We start from the raw sequence: 25492 nt of genomic DNA on the forward strand, positions 1-25492 counted from the left end.
GTGAGTTTTATGAAAAGTCTCTTTTTCTTTCCTTCTCATCATAGAGTACGATTAAATGCCTTACCTTTTTTACTCTCTCTCTCTCTCAGTCTAAAAGAATTCCTGCCCAAAGAATACATCAAGCAGAGAGGAGCTGAAAAGAGAATATTTCAGGTATTGGGAATGGTCAGAGCTTTGTTATTCTCCTCACTTCCTGTCCTCATTTATTAGTCTGAGAGGGGCCGCTGTACATAAAAGCTTCAGACCCCGTGCATGTACTCCACTTATATAATAAATGATTAGTGACTCAGGAGGAAAGGAGCTGACAGTTCTACTTTGGGCAGATTTATTATCTTAATCCATACCTTCTTGCTAAAGGTTACTTAGCCCTTCTGAGAAAAATGTGCATACATTTAATTTCAAAGACATTATCTTTGAAGCATTGAAACAAGGTGATTTTCCATTAAAGTGTACCAAGGAAGCTACAAGGAGCTTTTTTTTTTTAATCCTGAGATTTGTTTTTGTACCTTAGAATCTGGGAACTGGTGTGTTTTTAAAATCCAGATTTATTCTAAAATTCAGAGAGTTATCTATTCTAGGCAACCAGTAAGAAAAGCTTTGTCGTCAACTTTGCCAAGAAACACTCACTCTAGTGAATCCAAAGTATCAAAGTCTTCTTTGGCATTGAAATGTAAATATAAATTGAAAGAGATAAATTTCATGTGTATAATGCATAGTTTTTAATCGAGTATTGTTTCCACACACTGAGATGTCCAGGCTTTTATATGTCGTGCTGTTTGGAAATTGTTGTCTTTTGCCTGTATATTAGAATGATAGCTCTCCCAGGACAATAACATTTTTCTAATCCTTGTTTAAAGTGTTGGTCCTGAACCTTTTGAAACCTAGAGTGCTTTGAAAATTAGGTTACAGTTACGGCCCCTGTTCTTGTCACGCTGCACATGCATGAATTGTTCCCTATAATGCAAAATCTACAGGGAATTTGGGCTCACATTCTAGTTAAGAAGGCTTGCATTAGTGCTTTCTGTGTGCTCTGACCCTTGGGCAGCAGGGACGTGCATCTACAAATAAATAGATGGCGTGTGAAGTAGTAGCTCTCACTAAGTCCACCTGTGGTCAGAGCTGCGGTAACTGGTCCCTGCCTCTGTCACTTTTATAGGAGCACAAGAACTGTGGAGAGATGAGCGAAATAGAAGCCAAAGTCAAGTATGTCAAATTGGCGCGGTCCCTTCGGACATATGGTGTGTCCTTCTTCCTGGTGAAGGTGAGTTGGGTGTGGTGGAGGGGAGCGTTTGTCTTTACCACTTCTTTTGTTAAAAGCGTTCACTGATAAGCTTGGTAGTCGTCCCTTTTTTGTTGTTGTTTACTTGCTCAGTCTTGTCCCTTTGCCACCCCCATAGACTGCAGCACACCAGGCTTCCCTGTCCTTCAGCATTTCCCAGAGCATGCTCAAATTCATGTCCATTGAGTCAGTAATGCCCTCCAACCATCTCATCCTCTGTAGTCCCCTTCTCCTGCTTTCTATCTTTCCCAGGATCGCATGGTCTTTTCCAATGAGTTGGCTCTTCGCATGAGGTAGCCAAAGTATTAGAGCTTTAGCTTCAGCATCAGTTCTTCCAATGAATATTCAATATTGATCTCCTTTAAGATTGACTGGTTTGATCTCCTTGCAGTCCAAGAGACTCTCAAGAGTCTAGGGGTAGTCCCCAGACCCCTAGCATTTGCACATGCAGCATCTTGGCAGTAGGGCCCTGAGTTGAGCAGTGGGACAGACATGAAGTTAGCTATGAGGCTGGTGAGTGAGCCTGGCTGCCCTCAGGCTCTCAGAACAGCTGTGTCTTGGCTGTGCTCTCTGTCACTACTGTGAAGTCCCCAAAGGAGTGCCTTTACTTTTACTTGCTAGCACTTTCTCCTAAGAATGTTTCACTTACGTTATCAGGAGTGCCCTGGACTAGGAAGTTTGTTGACCACAAACTTAATGGTACTTAATTTGTATCCTGTTAGATGGGTTTGCTCGGAGAAGGCAATGGCACCCCACTCCAGTACTCTTGCCTGAAAAATCCCATGGACAGAGGAGCCTGGTAGATTGCAGTCCATGGGGGTTGCTAAGAGTTGGACATGACTGATCGATTTCACTCTCATGCATTGGAGAAGGAAATGGCAACCCACTCCAGTGTTCTTGCCTGGAGAATCCCAGGGACGGGGAGCCTGGTGGGCTGCCGTCTATGGGATCGCACAGAGTCAGACACGACTGAACTGACTTAGCAGCAGCAGATGGGTTTGCAGATTTTCTGTGGCCTTCAGATCTGTTTTTTCTTGCAAATTGCTGGCCTTCCAACCTAGAAGGACAGAGATGGGTCTTTGAAATTCAGTTTATGAACAAGCAGAGAGTGTGTTCTTGAGTTGACGAGGAAACTCTTCCAGTAACTTCCTCATTTTTACATCCTGCCCAGCATATGATCTATCCTGGAGAAGGTTCCATGTGTACTTGAAAAGAATGTGTAATCTATTGCTTTTGGTGGAATGCTCTGTAAATATCAAGTTAAGTCCATCTGGTCTAATGTGTCATTTAAGGGCTGTGTTTCCTTATTGATTTCTGTATCTGAATGAACTGTCCATTGATATAAGTGTGATGCTAAACTCCCCCTGTGTTATTGTGTCATTGTCAATTTCTCCTTTTTTCATGCCTGTTAACATTTGTGTTTTATACTGAGGTGCTCCTATATTGGGGTGCATATATATTTACAATTTGTTATATTTTTTTCTTGGATTGATCCTTTGATCATTATGTAGTGTCCTTTGCCTCTTGTAAGATTCTTGACTTTAAAGTCTATTTTGTCTAAGTGTTGCTACTCTGGCTTTCTTTTGATTTCCATTTGCAAGGAATACCTTTTTCCATTTCCTCACTTTCAATTTGTATGTATCTCTGGATCTGAGCCACCAGGGAAGCCCACTCTCGCCTGGAAAATCCCATGGACGGAGGAGCCTGATAGGCTACAGTCCATGGGTTCGCAAAGAGTTGGACACGACTGAGCGACTTCACTTTCACTTTCTGGATCTGAAATGAGTCTCTTGTAGGTGGCGAATATACAGGTCCTGTTTTTGTATCCATTCAGCTGTTTGGTGTCTTGGTCAGAGCATTTAGTCTGTTTTCATTTAAGCTAATTACCAATATGTATATTTCTATTGGGCTTCCCTTGTGGCTCAGCTGGTAAAGAATCCGCCTGCAATGTGGGAGACCTGGGTTCGATCCCTGGATTGGGAAGATCCCCTGGAGAAGGAAAAGGCTACCCACTCCAGTATTCTGGCCTGGAGAATTCCATGGACTGTATAGTCCATGGGGTTGCAAAGAGTTGGACATGACTGAGTGACTTTCACTTTTCATATTTCTATTGCCATTTCAGTAGTTGTTTTGGATTTGTTTTTTCCCCTTTCTTATTTTGTTCTCTTCTGATTTGATGACTATCTTTTGTGTTGGGTTTGGATTCCTTTTTCTTTTTTTGTCGGTGTATATCTATTACAGATTTTTGTCTTGTACTTACCATGAGCTTTTTGTATAGCAGCGTATGTATATACCTACTTGTTTTAAGTTACTAATCTCTTAATTACAAATACATTTTAGATCCTCTGCGTTTGTACTCTTCTGTCCTCATGATTACTGTTTTTGATATTGTATTTTACATTTAATTGTTTTGTGTATCCCTTAACTGCTTATTGTGGATACAGATGGTTTTACTACTTTTGTCTTTTATCCTCCTTACTAGTTGTATGTGGGTGATTTCCTACTTTTATTGTATATTTGCCTTTACCAGTGAGCTTTTTCGTTGTAACTTCCTTCTTTTTAGTTGTGGACTTTTCTTTTCCACCTAGAGAAGATCCTTTAGCATTTGTCGTAAAGCTGGTTTGGTTGTACTGAATTCTTTTAGCTTTTTCTTGCCTGTAAAGCTTTTGATTTATTCATCAAATGTTAGTGAGAACCTTGCTGGGTAGAGTATTCTTGGTTGTAGGTTTTTCTCTTTTATCACTTTCAGTCTATTGTGCCACTCTTTTTTGGCCTGCAGAGTTTTGGTTGAGAAATCAGTAGATAGTCTTACGGGAATTCCTTGTGTATTATCTGTTGTTTTTCCTTTGTTGCTTTCAATATTCTCACTTAAAATGCTCTCATAACAGCTAAAAAGAGGTAATTATGTGAAGTAATGGATGGCTTAACATTCTGTGGTAATCTTTTCTCAATATTTACATATATCAAATCATTATACTACACACCTTAAACTTATATAATATTCTAAATCAGCTATATCTAAAGAAAATTAGAAAAGATGGCATCATGTGATCATTTTAAATAAAACTCCTAAGGTGTTTGATAAAATTCAACTATTCATTATAAAAATTTCTGTAAAATTCTAGAATACAAATATACTTCCTCAATAGGATAGAATGTTTTAAACCTATCACCAGTATTCTACTCAACAGAGAAGTGCTAGAGAGAAACTTGCAGAAATTGAGATCAGAGCAAGTTACCCTTTAACATTATTTTGTGCATTCTAGGAAGTGTGGTAATATGTTAAAAAAATTTTTTAAACACATATCTTTAGGAAATGAAGAAAAATTATTAATATTTGCTATGTTTGTTTATCTTTTAGCAAAGATATATGGAATCATATTTTTAACTATTTGAAATAACCATAGATTCACAGGAACTTGGAAAAATAATGCAGAGAATCAAAAAGTCAGAGTAACCAGTATGGGTAAAGATGTAGGGAAATTGGAGTCCTCATTTACTGCTGGTAGGAAAGGTTCAGTCACCTTAGAAAACAGTCTGGCAGTTCCTCAAATGTTCAACATAGAGATGCCATATGACCCAGCAGTTCTACTCCTGGGTATATATGCCTAAGAGAATTCAAAGCATATATTCACAGAAAAATTTGTACATGAAAGTATATAGCTGCATTTAGCCAAAAGGTAGAAATAACATATTCATCATCTGATGAATGGATGAACAAAAAGTCATACATCTATGAAGTGAAATATTAATTGGTCATAAAATGAAATGAAACGTACTGCTTCATACTAGAGCATGGATGAATTTTGGAACTGGTATGTGAAGTGAAGGAAGATTTCTTCACAAGAAAAACAAAAAAATCCTATGACAAGATTTCTTTGGTATAGAATGTCCAGAAAAGGCAAATCCATAGAAACAGAAGGTAGATTAATGGTTGCTTAAGAGTGGGGTGGGATCATGGGACATAGGTGAGTAATAACTAATGGTACAGGAATTTTTTTTAGGTGATGAACATATTTTAAAATTGACCATGGTGATAGTTGCACATATCTATAAAGATACCAAAATCCACTGAATCAGATACTTTAAGTGGGTGAATTGTATGCTATGCGAATTATATCTCAATAGCAATGGCACCCCACTCCAGTACTTTTGCCTAGAAAAATCCCATGGACGGAGGAGCCTCTTAGGCTGCAGTCCATGGGGTCGCTAAGACTCGGACACGACTGAGCAACTTCACTTTCACTTTTCACTTTCATACATTGGAGAAGGAAATGGCAACCCACTCCAGTGTTCTTGCCTGGGGAATCCCAGGGACGGGGAAGCCTGGTGGGCTGCCGTCTATGGGGTCGCACAGAGTTGGACATGACTGAAGCGACTTAGCAGCAGCAGCAGCATTTTAAAAATTATAAAGATGCTGAGAGTTCTCTTTTCATCAATTTTCCCTCAATGGTAACATGTCAGGAGTACAATGTCACAACCAGGCAACCGCCTTGGTACATACAGTTCATAGACCTTAATCAGATTTTGTGTTCTATATGTACTCATTTATGTGTGTGTGTTTAGTTCCGTGCAGTTTTCTCACAAGTGTAGATGTGTGTTACCACCACTGTAGTCAAGATATTGAACTCTAATCCATTGAGAATACCTTGTGCTACCCTTTTATGGCCATAGACACCTCCCACCCCTTCCTGCTTCTCCTCACACCCTGCTCCCTTCCCCTGGTCTCTTTACCCAGTAGCAACCTCTAATTTCTTTTCTGTCTCAATAATTCTGTTATTTCAAGAGTACCACATAAATGGAATCATACAATACATAAATTTTTGACTTCTTTTTTTCATTTAGTAGAAATCCCTCAAGATCTATCCAAGTCATAATGTACATCAATAGCCCCATCGCTTTTTAGTGCTGAGTAGTACCCCGTAGTATGGAAGTAGCAGTTTGTCTAGTCATTCATCTCTGAAGGACATTTGGGTTGTTTCTAGTTTGTGGCTATTATGAACTAAGCTGCTATAAATATTTGTGTATAGATTTTGGTGTGAATGAAGTGTTCATTTCATTGGGATAAATGCCCAAGAGTACAATTGCTGAGCCATATGGTAAGAACACATTAAGCATTATAACAAACAGCCAGACTATTTTCCAGAGTGACTATACCATTTTACACTCTTACCAGCAAAATATGAGTGATCCAGTTTCTTATCATCCTCTCCAGCATGTGGTTTTATCATTTTTTTTAATTTTACCTTTCTGATATGTTTTATGAAATCTTATTACAGTTATATTTTGCATTTCCCTAATGGCTAATGACTTTGAACATCTTTTCCTGTGCTTATTTGTCATCTGTGTATCCCCTTCAGTGAAATGTCTGTTCACAGTTTTTTTTGGCCAGTTTTCTAGTTAGATTTTTTTTTTTTTTCTTACTGTTGAGTTTTAAGGGTTCTTTATATATTCTGGATCCAAGTCCTTCATTGAATGTGATTTGCAAATATTTTTTCATGGTCTGTAGCTGTGTTTTTATCTCCTTGACAAGATCTCTCACAGAATTTTGTTGATATTTAGTCAGTCACTAAGTCATGTCCAACTCTTTGCAACTGCCGGGACTGCAGCATGCCAGGCTTGAATACACATTCTTAATTTAGATGACAAGTGTTTTATCATTGTTTTCCTTTTTATGAATCTTGTTTTAAGTGTTACATCTAAGAGTTTCTGTCTGGTACTCTCCTTGGTGATCCAGTGGTTAAGAATTTGCCTCCCAATGCAGGGGACACAGATTCGATCCCTGGTCCAGGAACTAAGATCCAACATGCCATCAGGCAGCTAAGCCCATGTGCCACATCTACTGAGCCCACACTCTAGAGCCACAAGCTGCGTCTACTGAGGTCCACGTGCCCTAGAGCTTGTGCACAAAAACAGAAGGCCCTGCAATGGGAAGCCCGCACACTGCAACCAGAGAGCAGCCCCCACTGGCTGCACCTAGAAAAGACCACACAAAGTAACGGAGACCCATTGCAGCCAAACTAAGTAAATAAATAAAACTTTAAAAGCAGAAAAACTCAAAAACAAATAATATATTAAAAAAATTTTAAAAGAGCTCTAACTCTAGGCTCCAAAGATTTTCTCCCATGTTTACTTCTAAATACTTTATGGTTTTGCATTTATGTCCTTGGTCCATTTTGAGTTTTTGTATGAAGTGTGAAGGTTTTAGATCAAGGTTCATTTTGACCTGTGGATGTCCAGTTGCCCCAGTACTGTTTGTTGAAAGGTGTTTTCCCCATTGTATTGCTTCTGTATCCTTGTCAAATTAATTTGAATATATTGCTGTGGATCTATTTCTGGGTGCCCTAATCTGTTTTGCTGATTTGCGTATCTGTCGTTCTGCTGATAGCACACTGTCCTGATCACTTTAACTGTATAGTATGCCCTAACTTCAACCTGAATGATTCCTTTCACTTTTTTCTTCTTTTTCAGAATTGTTTTAGCTACTTTAGATCCTTTTCCTTTCCGTGAACATGTTAGAAAAACCTTGTCTGTATTCACACAAAAAAAACTTAGCTCGGATTTTGATGGGCATTGCATCGAAATTATAGATCAATTAGGGGAGAATTGATAACTTTACTATGTTGAGTTTTTCAGTCTATGAACATGGTATTAGATCCTCTTTGATTTCTTTCAACATTTTGTAATTTTCAGTGTGCAGATACTTGTACATGTTATAACAATATACAGAGTCATTTAAAATTTTTAGATTTATTTTAAATTCAGTGAACAAGTAAATTTACATGACATATGTCAAAAACATGAAATAACCCATGTGCAACCATTTAGAATATATGGTAAAAAGAGATCACACACAGAATGGCAGACATACACATAAAATTGTTTGGATAAGGGGTAGAATGTGTTTTAATGGCATAAATAACATATTTCTCTAGGTCCTCAATTTGAACATACCATCAAATCTTGAAGGAAGTTCATTGGCATAATTTAAGAAGTAAGTTAAAAGTGAGTGATTCATTCATTACTTGAATAGGCTATTCGGAATTCTAAATTAAAAAACTCAATGAAATTATAATTTATAAAATGTAGATATTGATATTGAACACAATTATACCACACAGCCTTCAGATCAATCATATATTATATTGTGAGAGAACAAGTTTGATATGTTTATAGATACTTCCATCATATTTCCTTCTATATTGGTGAATATTCTGTCCCCATTTGTAGATTCAACAAACATGGATCATGTAGTTCTATAGAATTAACTTTTGACAAGAAGTAGACTAACCTAGTTCAGACCCATGTGGCTCAAGGGTCAGCTGTACTTCATGCTGTATTTTCTTTGTTATAATAGAAAGTGCTTGGGTGTTGGAGCTGGGAAGATTGGCCTAGAATTCTTGATATAATATTGTCTCTGTGAGAAATAGCAGAAACTCATGACTTGGAGAGACATCTTTAACCTTCTTAAACCTCAGTTTCTTCATGTGAAAAATGGGAATTATAATTCTTTTGCATTTTAAGTAGTGCATTGACAGGTTCAGATGAAGAATCTGACAGGTCTTTTTTCCCCATTTATTATTGTTGTTGTTGTTTTAATTGGAGAATAATTACTTTAAAATGTTGTGTTAGTTTTTGCTGAATATTAACATAAATCCCCTCCATTCCACCCCTCTAGGTCATCACAGAGCTCTAATGAAGATTAAGTGAGATAATGTATGTAAATAAATATAGTAGCTGGAAGATAGGGATATTTAGTAAATTTTAGGTTAGCCAACTCCTTAGCCCTTCTTACAGCCTCCTAATTCCTGGCCCCTGAGTCCTCCAACTTTTAATTGGCTTTTAGAATCATGATACAGAGCAGGGGCTAGAAACCTTTTTTAATAAAGGGCCAGATAGTCAATGTCTTCAACCTTGCTGGCTGTGCTTCTCCTCTCTGTGCTTGTAGCCCAGAAGCAGTAGGCAATATGTAAATAAATGAGCTTGGTTATGTTCTTGTAAAGTTTTATTTATGGACTATGAAATATAATGTTTTCACTTTTCATGAAGTATTATTGCTCTTTTGAATCTCTTTCAACTCTGTAGAAATAGAAAATTTACTCTTAGCTCTAAGGCCAAAAAAATCGGGGGGTGATGGGGCAGAAAACTGGCTTTAGTACCTGTCATGGTTTGCTGGCCCCAGTAGGGAGGATAACTCTCATGAGCCTGTTACGTGACAGTGTTCTCAGTGGCTAAGAACGTACACTCTGAAAGAAGACCTGGGTTTCAAATTCTGGCTTTGCACATAGTTTGACCTTCCATAAGTTACTTTACTTTCATTTCTAAACTTCGGTTTATTAACCTAGGACGTTGACTTTTTATGAGGTTTAAAGGAAATAATATAGAAAAGGAGACGCTTGTACAAATGATTTCAATAGATGGGAGCTGTAAGCATCTGCAGTCTTCCTCTTTCATTGAAATCTTTTGCAGTTTATCTTGATAAGTTTTTCAAAACCCCATAAGGAACAGTAAGGCATTTCCCATGACTTGCAAAAGATCTTGTTTCTTTGCAAGAAATCTTTGTGTAAACCTTCCGATTTATAAATTTGCCTTTAACTTTCCTTGCAACCACAACCAGAGCTTTGAGGTGAGAAACCTGGGGAGCTGACCCTTTTCTCTCTGAACTATAAAAGCATCACAGAAGGCATTCAAAGCAACTCAGAATCATGAATTAAATCAAAATGAATTGCCAGTTGTTTTTAGGGAGAGAAACCGCTAATGAACAGAGTCTTTAACACCATTTTGCTTTTGAGCATCCCTCTCTGCCATGTGCCTAAAAGATTAAAAAAGAAAAGCATACTGATGACACAGCAAAGCACCAAGGCAGCACTTTGGCAGGAAGCCACTGTAGAACTCTGGTGAGCACAGCAGGCTCACGGACTTAGGCCACGTTGGAGTCGGGCTTAGAGCCAAAGCATGCCCACAGCTTAGCCCACTGGCATCCCTCCACCCCAGTCTGAACCTGATGTAAGGCACAGGTGATGTAAGAATCAGCCAGTACACACACCTGCAAGAAGAGCCCAAGGCTAAGCAGACTTAATCACAGCCAGCTGCCAGGACTGAATCCTCAGTAACGGCTAAGAGGTGCTTGGAAGAGGATCATGTGCATTCTCAGTCCCGTCTGACTCTCTGCAACACTCTGGACTGTAGCCTGCCAGGCTCCTCTGTCCATGGGATTCTCCAGGCAAGAACACTGGAGCGGGTTGTCATTTCCTTCTCCAGGAAGTCTTCCTGACCCAGGGATTAAACCCACGGCTCCTGCAGTGCAAGCCACTTCTTTCCCTCCACACCACTTGGGAAGCCCCTGAATGAAGAAAGGCTGGGATTATTAGTGGATCCTACCTCTCCTTGGTAGAATACGTACCTTCTCCTGCCTTTAAGTTACGCAAGCTCGACACCTCAGAACAAAACCAACCTGATGAGGATTGCCTCAAGATAGAAGTTGCTAGGTAGCTCACAGAATCGCAACCAGAGTCTACATGTGTCTGTGCACAAAAGAGTTGGGTCTTCACTGGATCCTGCCTAGCCTGCTGTCTTCTCCCAGAGATAAAAGGATACTGGTGTCTGTAGTTGGAAAACTGGAGAGGAGACGTGTGGGGTGGACTGAGATTCTAGATTTAGGGAGGAAGGGGGAACCTTATTGCCTCTGGACCTTCTCCTATTATGTAGGTCTGCCACTAAGGTTCTAAGGCAGATCCTCTCTTGGGGGAGCCCTTATATGACTAGCACAGAGCCAAGCCCCTTGCTGTTTTAACTTTCCCCAGCTGCTCTGCATTTTGCGGGTAGACTCAAAAATAATTGTGTCCCTTGATGGTGGTCCCTGTTGCTGAGTGACAGTGTTTTCTGAGTTTCTTTTATACCCTCTTCCCCCACCCCCAGTTATGAACTTGTACTGGAATGCCCACTGTAAGCTGTTTGCTTGTTCACTGTGGTTTCCTCTCCCAGACCAGAATGATCTCGGGAGTCGGGGCAATCCATCAGGATCCTGTGTTGCCTCACCCCAAAGCCCCTCACTGGGGAGGTGCAGATTTGAGAGCAGGAAGGCAACAGCTGCAAACCATATTTTATTTCTGATCTCCTTCCTAGGCCCGGCAGCTGGGCTGGTGCCAACCCTGTATGACTAAACCAGTGGCTCCTGAAGCCAAGTGATGCTGACTGGCATGGTCCACCCTGCACTGATTTCACCCCTGGTGGAACTAGCCTCTCTACAAAGGATCTGACTCGTCCCTGAGTTTTCCCTAAGGACTCAGAGGTTCTTACAGTGCTATATTCCCCTTCTCAGACACCCACTCAGATTCCTACTGCCTTTATCTCCTCCTCTTGGGAGGAAGCTGGAGGTGTGCCGTGACCTTCTCTGTCTGATGGTTTGTGAACCGCCCACAGAAACTGGGAGGGGTATTTTTGCATTTTCTCTAATTGTTTCCCTCAGAAGTAGTAAACTGGTAGACAGTCTCTTTTAAAGTCAGAGATGTTTTTGTACTCAGACCTGTGTTCTAATCCTGGCTTTATCACTTATTATCATTGCTGGCCCCTTCATTTCAAGGTGGGGAAGTTGATGGTGCTGATGATGGCAACATTTGAGGGAGGCTCTGAAAATTAATGATAATATTTATTAAGCATCGGTCACACTACTGGTTTAAGTACGTGCCCTTGCATACACATCCATGTATACTTGTACACTTTGTGCTAATTTGTCTGCATATTGCTTTTGTAGTGGTGCTGTGGGAATTGCTAGATTTTTGCAAATAATCTTGAAAAGTTTGTTTTTTCCTGACCACTAGAAATGTGTTTTAAGTTAAATTTTTGGAGTAAGGAAAAGCACAGGACAATAATACAAATCATGTGAGATGATCATTGCTACCATTTCCTCATGCAGTGAGTTTTCTAAAAAAAAAAATGTTTAAAATTTTATTTCATAGGATCATGCTGTACAAACTCTTTTAATGTGAATAATTTATTATCATGAATCCAGTTGTTTTTCTGTACTATGATTTGTAATAGTTGTAGAGTAGGGATTCCCAGGTGGCTCAGTGGTAAAGAATACACCTGCCGAGGCAGGAGACACAGGTTCAATGCCTAGGTCAGGAAGATCCCCTGGCAGAGGAAATTGCAACCCATTCCAGTATTTTTTGTCAGGAGAATTTCGTGGAGGGAAGATCCTGGAGGGCTACTGTCTATGGGCTTACAAAGAGTCGAACACGACTGAGCATGATTATGCACCATTGTAGAGTAGTCTTCTGTTTGGAATATCATAATTATCAAATCTCTTATAGTTGACATTTTGGGTTATTTGTATTTTTTTGCTCTGAAAAACTCTAGCTAAGCCTTCTTGCTTTGTTATCTTTATACACATTTGTAACTTCTTTTTTAATAAGTTTCTAAAAGCAAATTGGACTAAAAGTGGGAACATTTTTAAAGCTTTGAATGGTTAACAAATTTTCTTCCATAAAGGTTTTGCTGTTTTAAATCACCATCAATAGTGGTCCTCTTTCATACCTTCTTTAATTGAGCATTAATTTTATAAAAGATAAACTATTATATATACATGAAAATTTATCTAATTTCTTCTTATGGCTTATTAACTAGTTATTTTATAATTTTAAACATTTTCTGATCATGTTCTTTGCCACATATGTTTGATTTATGATAACCTGTGACATATAAAGCATATGAAATTTTTTATCATCCTATTAGTTGTAAATATTTATTCACCAGTCATTTGTCTTTTAATTTTTTATGGTGAGGTCTCTTTCTTTCATTTCTCTCTCTTTTCAAAAAAAATATATCAAAGTCCATCTATTTTATAGTTAAAGGTTTTAATCTTTTCCTTTATTTGGCATTTGTGCTATACATTTCCACATCCCACCCCATCCCCCGCTGGAATCACAAAAATATCCAACTATATATTCTTTCTAAATTATTAACCTATCTTGAATTTGCTGTATCATGAGTATGAGGTCAGTTCAGTTCAGTTGCTCAGTCGTGTCCGACTCTTTGAGACCCCATGGACTACAGCATGCTGGGCTTCCCTGTCATTCATCAACTCCCGGAGCCTACTCAAACTCATGTCCATTGCATTAGTGATGCCATCCAACCATCTCATCCTCTGTTGTCCGCTTCTCCTCCCACCTTCAATCTCTCCCAGTATCAGGGTCCTTTCCACTGAGTCAGTTCTTCGCATCACGTGGCCAAAGTACTGGAGTTTCAGTTTCAGCATCAGTTCTTCCAATGAATTTTCAGGACTGATTTCCTGTGGGATGGACTGCTTGGATCTCCTTGCTGTTCAAGAGACTCTCAAGAGTCTCCTCCAACACCACAGTTCAAAAGCACCAATTCGTCGGTGCTCAGCTTTCTTTATAGTCCAGCTCTCACATCCACACATGACTACTGCAAAAACCATAGCTTTGAGTAGACGAACCTTTGTTGGCAAAGTAATGTCTCTGCTTTTTAATATGCTATCTAGGTTGGTCATAGCTTTTCTTCCAAGGAGCAAGCATCTTTTAATTTCATGTCTGCGGTCACCATCTGCAGTGATTTTGGAGCCCCCCAAAATAAAGTCTGTCACTGTTTCCATTGTTTCCCCATCTATTTGCCATGAAGTGATGGGACCAGATGCCATGATCTTAGTTTTCTGAATGTTGAGTTTTAAGCCAACTTTTTCTCTTCTCTTTCACTTTCATCAAGAGGCTCTTTAGTTCTTCTTTACTTTCTGCCATAATGGTGTCGTCTGCGTATCTGAGGTTACTGATATTTCTCCTGGCAGTCTTGATTCCAGCTTGTGCTTCATCCAGCCCAGCATTTCGCATGATGTACTTTATATATGTTAAATAAGCAGGGTGACAATATACAGCCTTGACGTACTCCTTTTCCTCTTTGGAACCAGTCTGTTGTTCCACGTCCAGTTCTAACCGCTGATTCTTGACCTGCTCAGTGATTTCTCAGAAGGCAGGTCAGGTGGTCTGGTATTCCCATCTCTTTCAGAATTTTCCACAGTTTGTTGTGATCCACACAGTCAAAGGCTTTGGCGTAGTCAGTAAAACAGAAATAGATGTTTTTCTGGAACTCTCTTTTTCGATGATCCAGCAGATGTTGGCAATTTGATCTCTGGTTCCTCTGCCTTTTCTAAATCCAGCTTGAACATCTGGAAGTTCATGGTACTGTTGAAGCCTGGCTTGGAGAATTTTGAGCATTACTTTGCTAGCGTGTGAGATGAATGCAATTGTGCTTTAGTTTGAGCATTCTTTGGCATTGCCTTTCTTTGGGTTTGGAATGAAAACTGAGCTTTCCAATCCTGTGACCACTGCTGAGTTTTCCAGGTTTGCTGGCATATTGAGTGTAACACTTTCACAGCATCATCTTTTAGGATTTGAAATAGCTCAGCTGGAATTCTATCACCTCCACTGGCTTTGTTCATAGTAATGCTTCCTAAGGCCCACTTGACTATGCATTCCAGGATATCTGGCTTTAGGTGAGTGATCACACCATCATGTTTATCTAGCTCATGATGATCTTTTTTGTACAGTTCTTCTGTGTATTCTTGCCACCTCTTCTTAATATCTTCTGCTTCTGTTAGATCCATACCATTTCTGTCCTTTATTGTGCTCATCTTTGCATGAAATGAGGTAGGAATTATTATTTTAAAAAATTATTTTAATAGGTATGATAACTATTTCTTTAAAAACTTATTAAAACCAATCAAAATATTTTGAGTCCATAGATACACATTAAAAATAACAAAACCCAAGCCTCCAGATGGAAATATATTTCAGGGAATATTTTAAAAAAATCTGTGCTTAGTAATGAGAAGATAACTACTCTGGCAATTTTAGTTAATTCTAAATAGCTGAAGTGCCATATTTAAATTCTATATTAACCTTTTTGTGTTACTCACTGAGGTGGCTACTGGGAGTTCAGTTTAACTTCTTTTTCTCTGGATATGTTTTTTCTGTCACAATCTCTGTTTTTGGAGCAGCCTGACCTTCTGGACAGTATCTCTCTGCAGAGAAAACTTGTGGATCTTTCCAATTTCTGTGGATCCTTCCAGTCTTCTGATAGCTCTGTTTTAGCTTCCATCCCTTTAATTTACGAGTCATTTATCTAGTCTTTAAAAAACTCTTGATTTTCCAACAGCCCCGCCTATTTTGAAACAGTGATGTAAGTTGACCGCAGGTAAAAAATCACAAAATCACTGATGACTTGGAAAAATCAGATGTATTCAGAGGAAGAGCACTGATTCTTTGTACCTCCTGTTTCAGGAAAAGATGAAAGGGAAGAACAAGCTGGTGCCTCGCCTGCTGGGGATCACCAAAGACTCAGTGATGCGTGTGGATGAAAAGACCAAGGAAGTGTTGCAGGAGTGGCCACTGACCACGGTCAAGCGCTGGGCAGCCTCACCCAAGAGCTTCACACTGGTAGGGACTGGCTGAAGCAATGAGTGGGCTAGCATATTCTGGGTGATACCATGGGGCAGGGGAAACAAGATAAGCCCACTGGGCTTCCCTGGCCTTGGAGAGGGACAGATGGTGGGAGTCCCTAGGGCAGGGAGTGGGGGTACTCACTGGTCTAGAAGTGAGGGAGATGTTGAGCGCTGGGTCTCCTTAGCCACCTCTTTATCTCTGGTCGGTCCTCTAAGGCGGTCTGAGTTCCTTAATTAGAAAGAGCCAGTCAAGGATGATTCTTGGTCTTCTGTGGTTCTGATGCCATCCCCAGTATAGCCTAAAAAACAATTTGATGATGCTGTGAGGCCATAGGGATGCTTCTCATCTCTAGTTTTAGAAGTTTCTAAATAAGCTCTTAAGAATTGTGACATCTTGCCAAGCTGTGTTTTCCCAGCCTGCCTATGAAGAGACATGCTGTACAGTGGGAATAGCACAGACTGTGGGGTAGTGTTCGAAATCAGCTTTCCTTCCCAGTTCTATGCCTTTGCTCAAGTTACTTCTCCTCTCTGAGCTTTAACGTCCTTGGTTGTGAAATGAGAATAGTAATACCTGTTTCTCAGAGTTACCAGAGTCAAATGAGACGATGACAACAAAATGCCTGAAGTGAAATACACTGAATGTCGGGAGGATGTGTGTTTGTTCCAGACCTTTAAACTTCTGAATTCTCCCTCCCAACCTCAGTATCTGCTTTTAGCAGAGTATACCGTGTGGCCCTCACTATAGCCAGCCACACTGATATATGAAGATCAGTAGTGCAATTATTTTGTAGTTGTATTGAGCCATAAGAGAATCAGAAAGTGTTGAAATTTGTCAGTTTCTTCAGAACTCCTAAATGGTACCATTCTCCAGCTCTCATGAACACTTGAAACATCTGCATCTAGGAAAGATCTTACATCAGAGCATCAGAAAAAAGGTATCAAGAAGGGGCCTTGGTGGGAATGTTAGTTATCTAATTTGAGCATTGACTCTTGCCAGTTGGGAGGAATCTTCAGAAAACATATCTTCCTTCCATTTAGGTCTACTTACCTGCCATGCTTTTTGAGTATAATTATTTAAGTATTTCTTCTATATATTATACATTGACCACTACATGAGATGGTATTACTTTTGCTTCATCCTCATAATAAGATTGAAGAAAATGCATGAGGTGAAGGATATAATTTACTTCTGTTTTTATCCATCTCATTGCTCTTTCTCTTTCTAAAGTTACCAGTTTTCTTTTGTCTTCATTTTCTGTGTATTCAGAGTTTTTTTCTTAAGCCATTCTTTAAAGGTAAATCTGCTAGCAACAAATTTTTTAGTTTTCCTTTAGCTGATGGAGAATCTTCTTATTTTCCCTTCATTCATGAAGATTAATTTTGCCAGATACAGAATTTGAGATTCTCAATTCTTTTAGCACTTGAAAAATGTCATTCCACTTCTCTCTGCCCTCTGCTGTTTCAGCATAGAAACTTTCTGGCATCGTGTTGGTGTTCATTTATAGGTAACATGCTGCTTTTCTATGAATGTTTTGAAGATTGTCTTTCTCCAGTTTTCACAAGTTCTTGGTGTGGATTTCTTAGGCTTATTCTGTTGTAGGGTTTGCTTAGTTTCTTAAATTTGTAGGCTTATATCATTCACTAATTTTTATAAGTTTTCAGTCATTGTTTCTTTATATATATATATATATATATAATGTATGTATATATTTTGGTCCAACAGTAGGAGGCTCTACTCTCCTTCTGTGTTTCTGATGATATGGGTATTAGGTCTTTTTTAAATTGTCCTACAGATCCCTGAAGCTCTCTTTTGTTTTGCCTGTTTTCTGTTGTTTCACTTGACTAAATTTTATCAGTCTATTTTCGAGCTGACTGGTTCTGTTCTTTGTCATTTCCACAGTACTATTTTATCTATCCCATGAGTTTTTTACTTCGATTATGGCATTTTTTTATTTGCAAATTTCAGTCTGGTTCTTTTTTATGACTTAAATTTCTTTGTTAAGCCTCTTGTTTTCATTTGTTTCAGGAGATTTTGTCATTGTTGAAACATTTTTTATGATTCAAAATTTAAAAATTCTTACCAGATGATTCCAACATCTGATTCATTTCAGTATTGGCATCAGTTGATTATCTTTTTTTTTTTCTTACATTGTGTTCATCTTGGTTCTTGACATGCGTAGTGGATTTTTAATTATATCCTAGATGCTATGGATTTTATATCAGGATCTTCTTTAAATCTCTGTTTTCGTAGACAGTCACCTTGTTTAGGTCTGGTATATAGTCCAATGTTCTGGCATACTTCTGTGGACTTGAGTTGGCAATGGAAATTTATTTTCTGAGCCCTGGCAATGTTCTGGACTGCCTTGTTCTTCTGACATTGCTGGGTTCCTGCTCAAAGCCTGCTAGTGCTGTCTATGAGGGAATAAAGTAATTCCTATGGCCACCTACTATTAACAGGTGACCTTTCTTAGGAACACAGAAGGTGAGTGGAGGGGAGGGAGACACAGGGCTTCACTGTGGCCACTGCTGCAGAGCGATCAGACCACCTGCCTGCCTGGGTTGTGGAGAAGGGCCTGGGATGGCCAGGCTTTCACTACTTTGCAGCCACCCATCAGCAACTCAGTTGTGAAGCTGCTTGAGGCTCCCAATTAGGTCTTTGTTGGGCTTCCCATCTCCTGGTCCCTTGGCCAGAGAGAACAGACTTTTATAACCTTCCTGTTGGAGGTTCCAAGTTTCAGGCCTCTCCAGCACCCAGCCTTGGAAATGTGGGATATAAAATAAAACTCGAGAACTCATCAGATTGTGGTGCCTCGAATACTGAGGTCACCAGTCAATACAACTTTCCAGGTTTCAGAGCCCTACCATTGTTTGTTGAATACATTTTAGGGTGTTGTATTTAGGGGAGATGAGCAAGAACAGTGAATCTATGCCAGAACTTGTTCCAAGATTGGACCCCCTCACCTTTGAAACTGGTGATGTGACTGTATTTCTTCTAACGTGAGTTTTTCCCCCTAGGATTTTGGGGAGTATCAGGAAAGCTACTACTCTGTACAGACCACTGAAGGAGAGCAAATATCCCAGCTGATTGCAGGCTACATTGACATCATCCTCAAAAAGGTATTTCATACTGTGCAGATTAGACAGCACTTCTTTATTTAAAAGTCTCAGTTTAGATGGTATAGCTACCTGGAAAATAAAAAGCTCATGTAAAGTACTTGATGCGCTAATGGAATCTTTAGCATTAAGATTGCTTGAGTGTGCAGTCTTTGACCGCGTATCCATTTCTGATTTTGCTGCAGCTCACATTTGTGTCATTGACTGCCAGGTAGTGAGCAAGTGTATCATTTAGCTAATGAATGAGCCTAGCTCACCCCTCAGCATCTTCCTCTCTAGGTAGTTGTTACGTTTTCCTCTCTAGAAACTGGGTTGAGGGCCTAAAGATTTACTTTCATTTTTTTTCTTTCTCTCTCATCCAGTTTTAATGAGGGGGAGGGTGTTGTATGCCATAGTGGTACATAAAATAACCTTTCCTAAGGTTTCAAGATACCACCCGCTGAAATAGCCAAGTTCTAGTAGAGTATTCGGAGAAGGCAATGGCACCCCACTCCAGTACTCTTGCCTGGAAAATCCCATGGATGGAGGAGCCTGGTAGGCTGCAGTCCATGGGGTCGCTAAGAGTCACACACGACTGAGTGACTTCACTTTCACTTTTCACTTTCCTGCATTGGAGAAGGAAATGGCAACCCACTCCAGTGTTCTTGCCTGGAGAATCCCAGGGATGGGGGAGCCTGGTGGGCTGCTGTCTATGGGGTCACACAGAGTCGGACACGACTGAAACGACTTAGCAGCAGCAGCAGCAGTAGAGTATTAGTGTCTTAATTTTAACTATATGAAATTGTCTGTGCAATAATATATACAAAAGGCACTATATATATATATTAAATATTACATTTCTTTTTCATTATAACTATTAATTTTATTCACCTATCACTTATTAAATATCCCATACAAGGAATTTGGGATCAACCTTAATGTACCTGCTTATGTGGCTCATTTTAAAAGGCCTCCTTAAAAGGATCTTGCGTCAAGACCTGCTAACTTTCATGTTTGTCTTGTTTTACCTCAGAAACAAAGTAAAGATAGATTTGGACTGGAGGGCGATGAGGAGTCAACTATGTTAGAAGAATCTGTCTCCCCTAAAAAGTAAGTGTATTTAAGATCAGGGATAACTGCCTTCTCCCAGCATGGGCAGGTTTCCTAGGCCAACTCTGGGCCGGTTGCCTGAAGTCCTTCACGTGGAGGAGGTGATAATGGATGAGATAGATGAGTCTTGCTTCTCAAAGTGTGGTCCCCAGACCATTGTCATCACTGTTGAGGGTGTCCTGTTGGGGTGAGGGCGGCTGGGGATTTCAGGGAGACACGGAAGACCATGTGGTACTTAATTCCATCTTTAGACATGGTAAGCCTTCATGTCCCACTTTGAATTTCTGATTTAAATCTCATAAACTGCATCATTATCATCAAAGCCTGGAGAGTGAGTTCAGTTCTGTATCTTTTGGGCTAGGGACCTACCCAGTAGGGGAATTTTTGTTTATGAGACGCTAGTTACTGCCATGCTTGATACACATGTCATGAGGTAGCAAAAGGAAATGGTAAAAACAGGGACTCTGGAGCCAGAGTTACTAGGTTTCAATCTGGGGTCTGTTTTTCAATGTGTGGCCCTGGGGGCGTTATAAGTTTTCTCTGTCTCCTTCATGAATAATGATTGATAGTACTACCTCATAAGTTGATTTCGATGCTTGAGTTCTTAATAATGCTTATAAAACAAATAAAGCACATTAAGCAATCTCTTGATTGTAATACATATTTGCTATTTTTATCATTATTTTAAATTTAGAGCAGTCTCAATTTAGCCCCGTTTTGTGAATGAGGAAACTGAGACTTATTAAAATTTAGGAATAGGCAAGACCTGTTGAGAAGCCTGTTCGCCCACTCCCTGATGTTCATGGAGCATTGTAGTGACATTTTTTCTTGTCTATACTGTGTGTGTCCATCTTGCTGTCTTACTTGATCCCAGCAACATCCCCCGTGGCAGAGGTAGGCTAGATCTTGTCATCCTCAGACCGTGGATGAGGAATCTGAAGCTCCTGGAGGTCAGTTGAGATGTACACCTGGGGCCGAGCCAGGACTCGGATTCAGGTCTGCGACATCTCCTCTAGGGCGCTGTCCTAGGGCAGCATCTTGAACTTGCCCAGTCGTAGTCACTGTTTCTCCACCTTGGCTGCTGTGTACCACTTTCTCACAGTTTGCATCGTAATCCCCTTGAAAGTGTTTCTCTATTTGTCCCCTATTAGTATACAACTTTGGAGAAGGCAGTGGCACCCCACTCCAGTACTTTTGCCTGGAAAATCCCATGGATGGAGGAGCCTGGTGGGCTGCAGTCCATGGGGTTGCTAAGAGTCAGACACGACTGAGCAACTTCACTTTCACTTTTCACTTTCATGCATTGGAGAAGGAAATGGCAACCCACTCCAGTGTTCTTGCCTGGAGAATCCCAGGGACGGGGCAGCCTGGTGGGCTGCCATCTCTGGGGTCGCACAGAGTCAGACACGACTGAAGTGACTTAGCAGCAGTAGCAGCAGCAGTATACAACTTGGAACCAAATTTGATGTACTGCATTTCAAGTGCTGTTTGGTACCCTCTGGCAAAAGACTTGATTTCTTGGAGTTATTAATGACCATCAGATGAATGTTAGTAAGCTAGTGCTTCCTAATAGGGTCAACTGTGCGCTTCACAGGATTCCACTGCACTTGAACTTCTCCTAGGAGAAGCTCAGTAAGTGTCTGTGCTCTGAGTGCTGGGACCCTCCCCTGCCTGGCACCACTGCAGCCCCTCCCCACTGCAGAGGGCATCACAGTCCAGGGAGATCCTCATCACGAGATCTTTCACTTCTCCCTGAATTAGACATTGGCTGAGATCTTGGAATGTAGCTGAGCTCTGAGAGGAGCCTTAGATACACCCTCTCTAGTGCCAGTTCCTCTGCAGATGCTAATGTCCCTCCATGGATACCTGTCGATTGGTACCCTAACTTGACTCACAACCTTTGCCCTGGGCAACAGGAAGTACACTGTGATGGTTCCAGAATCCTGGGACAGAGGCTCCTATGCCTTAACACAGCTACTCACCAACCCTGCCCCACTCCCTCCCCACCCCGCAACACAGACTCTCCCACATTCCCTGTGGGTTTGTCCTCTGGGTTATCAGAGTCTTACCCTCATGTGCTCAAAGTCCTTGGCACTCACCTCTCATTCCAGGAAAATATCAAGAGGTAAAAACTTGAAATTTTTTTTTACTAGATGCTCTGGGAGTCTTCCCAGACTTAAGTTGACATCATTTGGACGAGGTACCAAGGTCAGCCAGTCATCAAGGCTCCACAGGTGTTGAAACATCCTCTGTGGTCAGTGGCTTTCCACCTGGGAAAGGAGAGCTAAGCTGAGGGAGATGTGAAGTTCATTTCCACATTTCTTCCTTCAAACTAAGGATTACTGATCTCTGTCCCCAGGGCTTAGAATAGAACCTGGCATGCAGTAGATTTGTGTTGAATGAATGCTATTTCAGGTAGAATTTACCAAATACTACATCACTGTATCCAGAACATTCACTTAGGCCTAGAACGTCATTGCTTTCTGTGTCTTTCTGAACAGCTAATAGCATAAAGCCAGTAATTAATTACAGTACTGATTATATCAAAGGATTCATTCATCTCAGGGTTTTGCTGAGCATTTGAGTGCTGTTACCTCATTCATGATCCTGTCTATATTTGCCTCTTTTAAACTGGTTGTCATAGCATGCAGCATGAACACTGCTAACACCTGTGGTATCAGGCGCATTGACACTCCATGTGAGCGGCCACCTCGCAGTGACCAAAGCTTCTGTTCCCCGCAGGTCCACCATCCTGCAGCAGCAGTTCAATCGCACCGGGAAGGTGGAACATGGTTCGGTGGCCCTGCCAGCGGTAATGCGCTCTGGCTCCAGCGGGCCTGAGACCTTCAATGTTGGCAGCATGCCCTCCCCACAGCAGCAGGTCATGGTTGGGCAGATGCACCGCGGTCACATGCCCCCGCTGGTGAGGCTCCCGGGGGCCCTGCCCTGTGCATCACTAGGCTGCCCTGGTGTCCAGGGAGCGATACCAGCCTGGTGATGGGTTGTGTGTGTTATCCCCACACTTGCTACTTCCTGTCTGCACCCTGGCTCTTCAGCTCTGCAGTCCCAAATGCCCAATTCCCAGTGTGTTTTCTTTTAAATGGGTGGCTCTGGCAGTGCTCTGTCTAGGACTACAGGTGTCCTCAAGGGCTGGACAAGAGCCAATGGCCTCTCCATGTGGTTTGTGAGTGAGGGCTAGGACCCTGCTCGCCCACTTGCTCATCAGCCCAGTACCCCTCAGAGAGGCTCAGAACTAGTCCAAGTCCGTTCCACTCCACACACCCCCCGAGCACATCATTGGTTTCTTGCACTGTGCTCATCTGCCTGAGTCTCTCTGGAATCTCATGCTTTGGGACAAGAACTTTTTGAAAGCAGAAGAGCCTGAAAGCCCAGAAGTGATTTGAGTGAAGAAGCATGTTGACTGTATTGTAGGTTTGGGTGAAATCTTTATTTACTTACCAAGAATTCAAATCTAACACCCACATGATTCCTGTGCAGGGGAACTTCTGTTCTGAATACTCAAGGGTTGGGGCCCCTGAGCTCCCAGCAGGGGACTCTTTCTGAGCCTTCTTGTCAGCTAATTACACTCTCTACACTCTGCTGATTATAATCACTCTATTGCAAACACCCCTATTTAGTATTCTATTCATGTGTCACAATACCTATTTCCAGCCCCAGTTGAAATAGGAGGTGGTTCAGGCAGTTTGTTGAGAGGTACTCTGGACCGCTGTGTCTTGATCCCAGATCCAATTTCCTTGCTTACGTAGAGGCTCTGTTGCCAGGCCAGGAGCATGGTGTGATCCCTGTGTTACCTACCTTTGCAGACCTCAGCCCAGCAGGCCCTCATGGGGACCATCAACACGAGCATGCATGCTGTCCAGCAGGCCCAGGATGACCTCAGCGAGCTCGACGCCCTGCCACCTCTCGGCCAGGATATGGTGAGGGTCATTCAGCACTTTTTTTAAGAATATTTTCTTTTTTTTAATATTTATTTATTTGGCTGTGCCAGTCTTAATTGCAGCACATGGGATCTTTAGTTGTGGCCTGTGGGATCTGTTTCCCTGACCAAGATTGAACCCAGGCCCCCAGCCTTGGGAGCGTGGAGTCAGCCACTAGACCACCAGGGAAGTTCAGCATTTTTATTTGATGTCTCTGCCCTCACAGAAAATGGGATTCTGTGCTCTGGCTAGATTCAGTGAGGTGAATCTCTGTCTCCAGCTGGGTGAGGTGCCAATCCATATTTTTTTTAAGAGATGGAGTCCCTGTCTTTAAGCTGCACCCAAGGAAGAGGGTACTAGTGGTAAAGAACCCGCCTGCAATGCAGGAGACATAAAAGATACTGATTTGATCCCTGGGTTGGGAAGATCCCCACTCCAGTATTCTTGCCTAGAGATTCCCATGGACTGAGGTGCCTGGAGGGCTATAGTCCATAGGGTCACAAAGAGTTGGACATGACTGAAGCAATTTAGCACTTAGCACAGGAAGAAAGAATCATAAAATGCTACGGGCTATTGGCAGTACCCCTTTAGGCTAAGAACTTAGACTCAAGTGGGGCCCACATTCCAGGCCTACGGCTCAGTGGCTATGTCTTCTGGGCAACTTTCTCTAAGGTCCACTTTGTTATCCCTGAGAAGGGCTGTTGTGAGGGTTGACAACACAATCATGAAAAAAAGTTCTTCCCTTGTGTGTGGGCTTCCCTTGTGGCTCAGCTGGTAAAGAATCTGCCTGCAATGTGGGAGACCTGGATTCGATCCCTGGGTTGGAAAGATCCCCTGGAGAAGGGAACAGCTGCTCACTCCAGTTTTCTGGCCTGGAGAATTCCATGGACTGTATAGTCTCTGTACTGTTCTCTATACTGTTCTCACTGTATAGTCCATGGCGTCACAAAGAGTCGACTGAGCACCTTTCACTTTCACTTCACAAAGTTCTTAGCCCCGCACCTAACACAGTGTGAGCCCAGTGAGTATTAGCTGGATTTGTTGTTAATCCCAGTGGTTCTCACACTCGAGCAAACCTCAGAGTCATCCAGAGGCTAAAAGTGGGCCCCTCCCCCATTTTTTCTGACTCAGTTGGTCTGGGGTGAGGCTGGAGAATTTGCATTTCCAGCAAGTTCTCAGGTGCTACTGCTTGTCTGGGAACCATGCTTTGTGAACTGCTGGGTTCGTACTACTGAACTTTTCAGTGAGGCAGGGCGTTTAACTGCCTTCCCATAGCTGCCATTGCATGAAATCATCTAGTCCCTTGCTGTTTAAATTGTGATCCCCAGGCCAGCAGCCTTGACAGCACCTAGGATCTTGTGAGAGGTACAGAATCTTAGGCCTGCCTCCGCCCTTCTGAATCAGAATCTATGTTTTAGTTCCCAGCTGTTTTGTGTACACAGGGAAGTTTGCCAAGCACCGGCTACCATTGTCATTCTCTGTCCCGCTTTGCACATTAGAATCACCTGAAAGGCTTAAAGGACAAAGCCTAGGGCCCAGGTCAGACCAAGCAGATCAGTGTTGCTGGAGGTGGGGCCTGGGTTTCCATGGTGTTTTATCTCTTTGTGATTCTCATAT

At 41.4% G+C, this 25492-nt stretch overlaps 1 protein-coding gene across 13 annotated transcripts in view; it reads left to right on the forward strand.

The window, feature by feature from the left end:
* Nucleotides 1–25492, forward strand: part of TLN2 (talin 2) — a 497178-nt gene that overhangs the window by 314066 nt on the left and 157620 nt on the right. For all 13 annotated transcript variants that reach the window (XM_070378009.1, XM_070378013.1, XM_070378007.1 and 10 more), the window contains 7 exons: nt 90–153; nt 1157–1261; nt 15574–15729; nt 18750–18851; nt 19861–19937; nt 22680–22860; nt 23762–23875. In XM_070378009.1, coding sequence (XP_070234110.1) covers nt 90–153; nt 1157–1261; nt 15574–15729; nt 18750–18851; nt 19861–19937; nt 22680–22860; nt 23762–23875 — 799 coding nt within the window. The remainder of the gene's footprint in view (nt 1–89; nt 154–1156; nt 1262–15573; nt 15730–18749; nt 18852–19860; nt 19938–22679; nt 22861–23761; nt 23876–25492) is intronic.

This window comes from Bos mutus, chromosome 10, assembly GCF_027580195.1.
Source record: "Bos mutus isolate GX-2022 chromosome 10, NWIPB_WYAK_1.1, whole genome shotgun sequence".
Lineage (NCBI taxonomy): Eukaryota > Metazoa > Chordata > Mammalia > Artiodactyla > Bovidae > Bos > Bos mutus.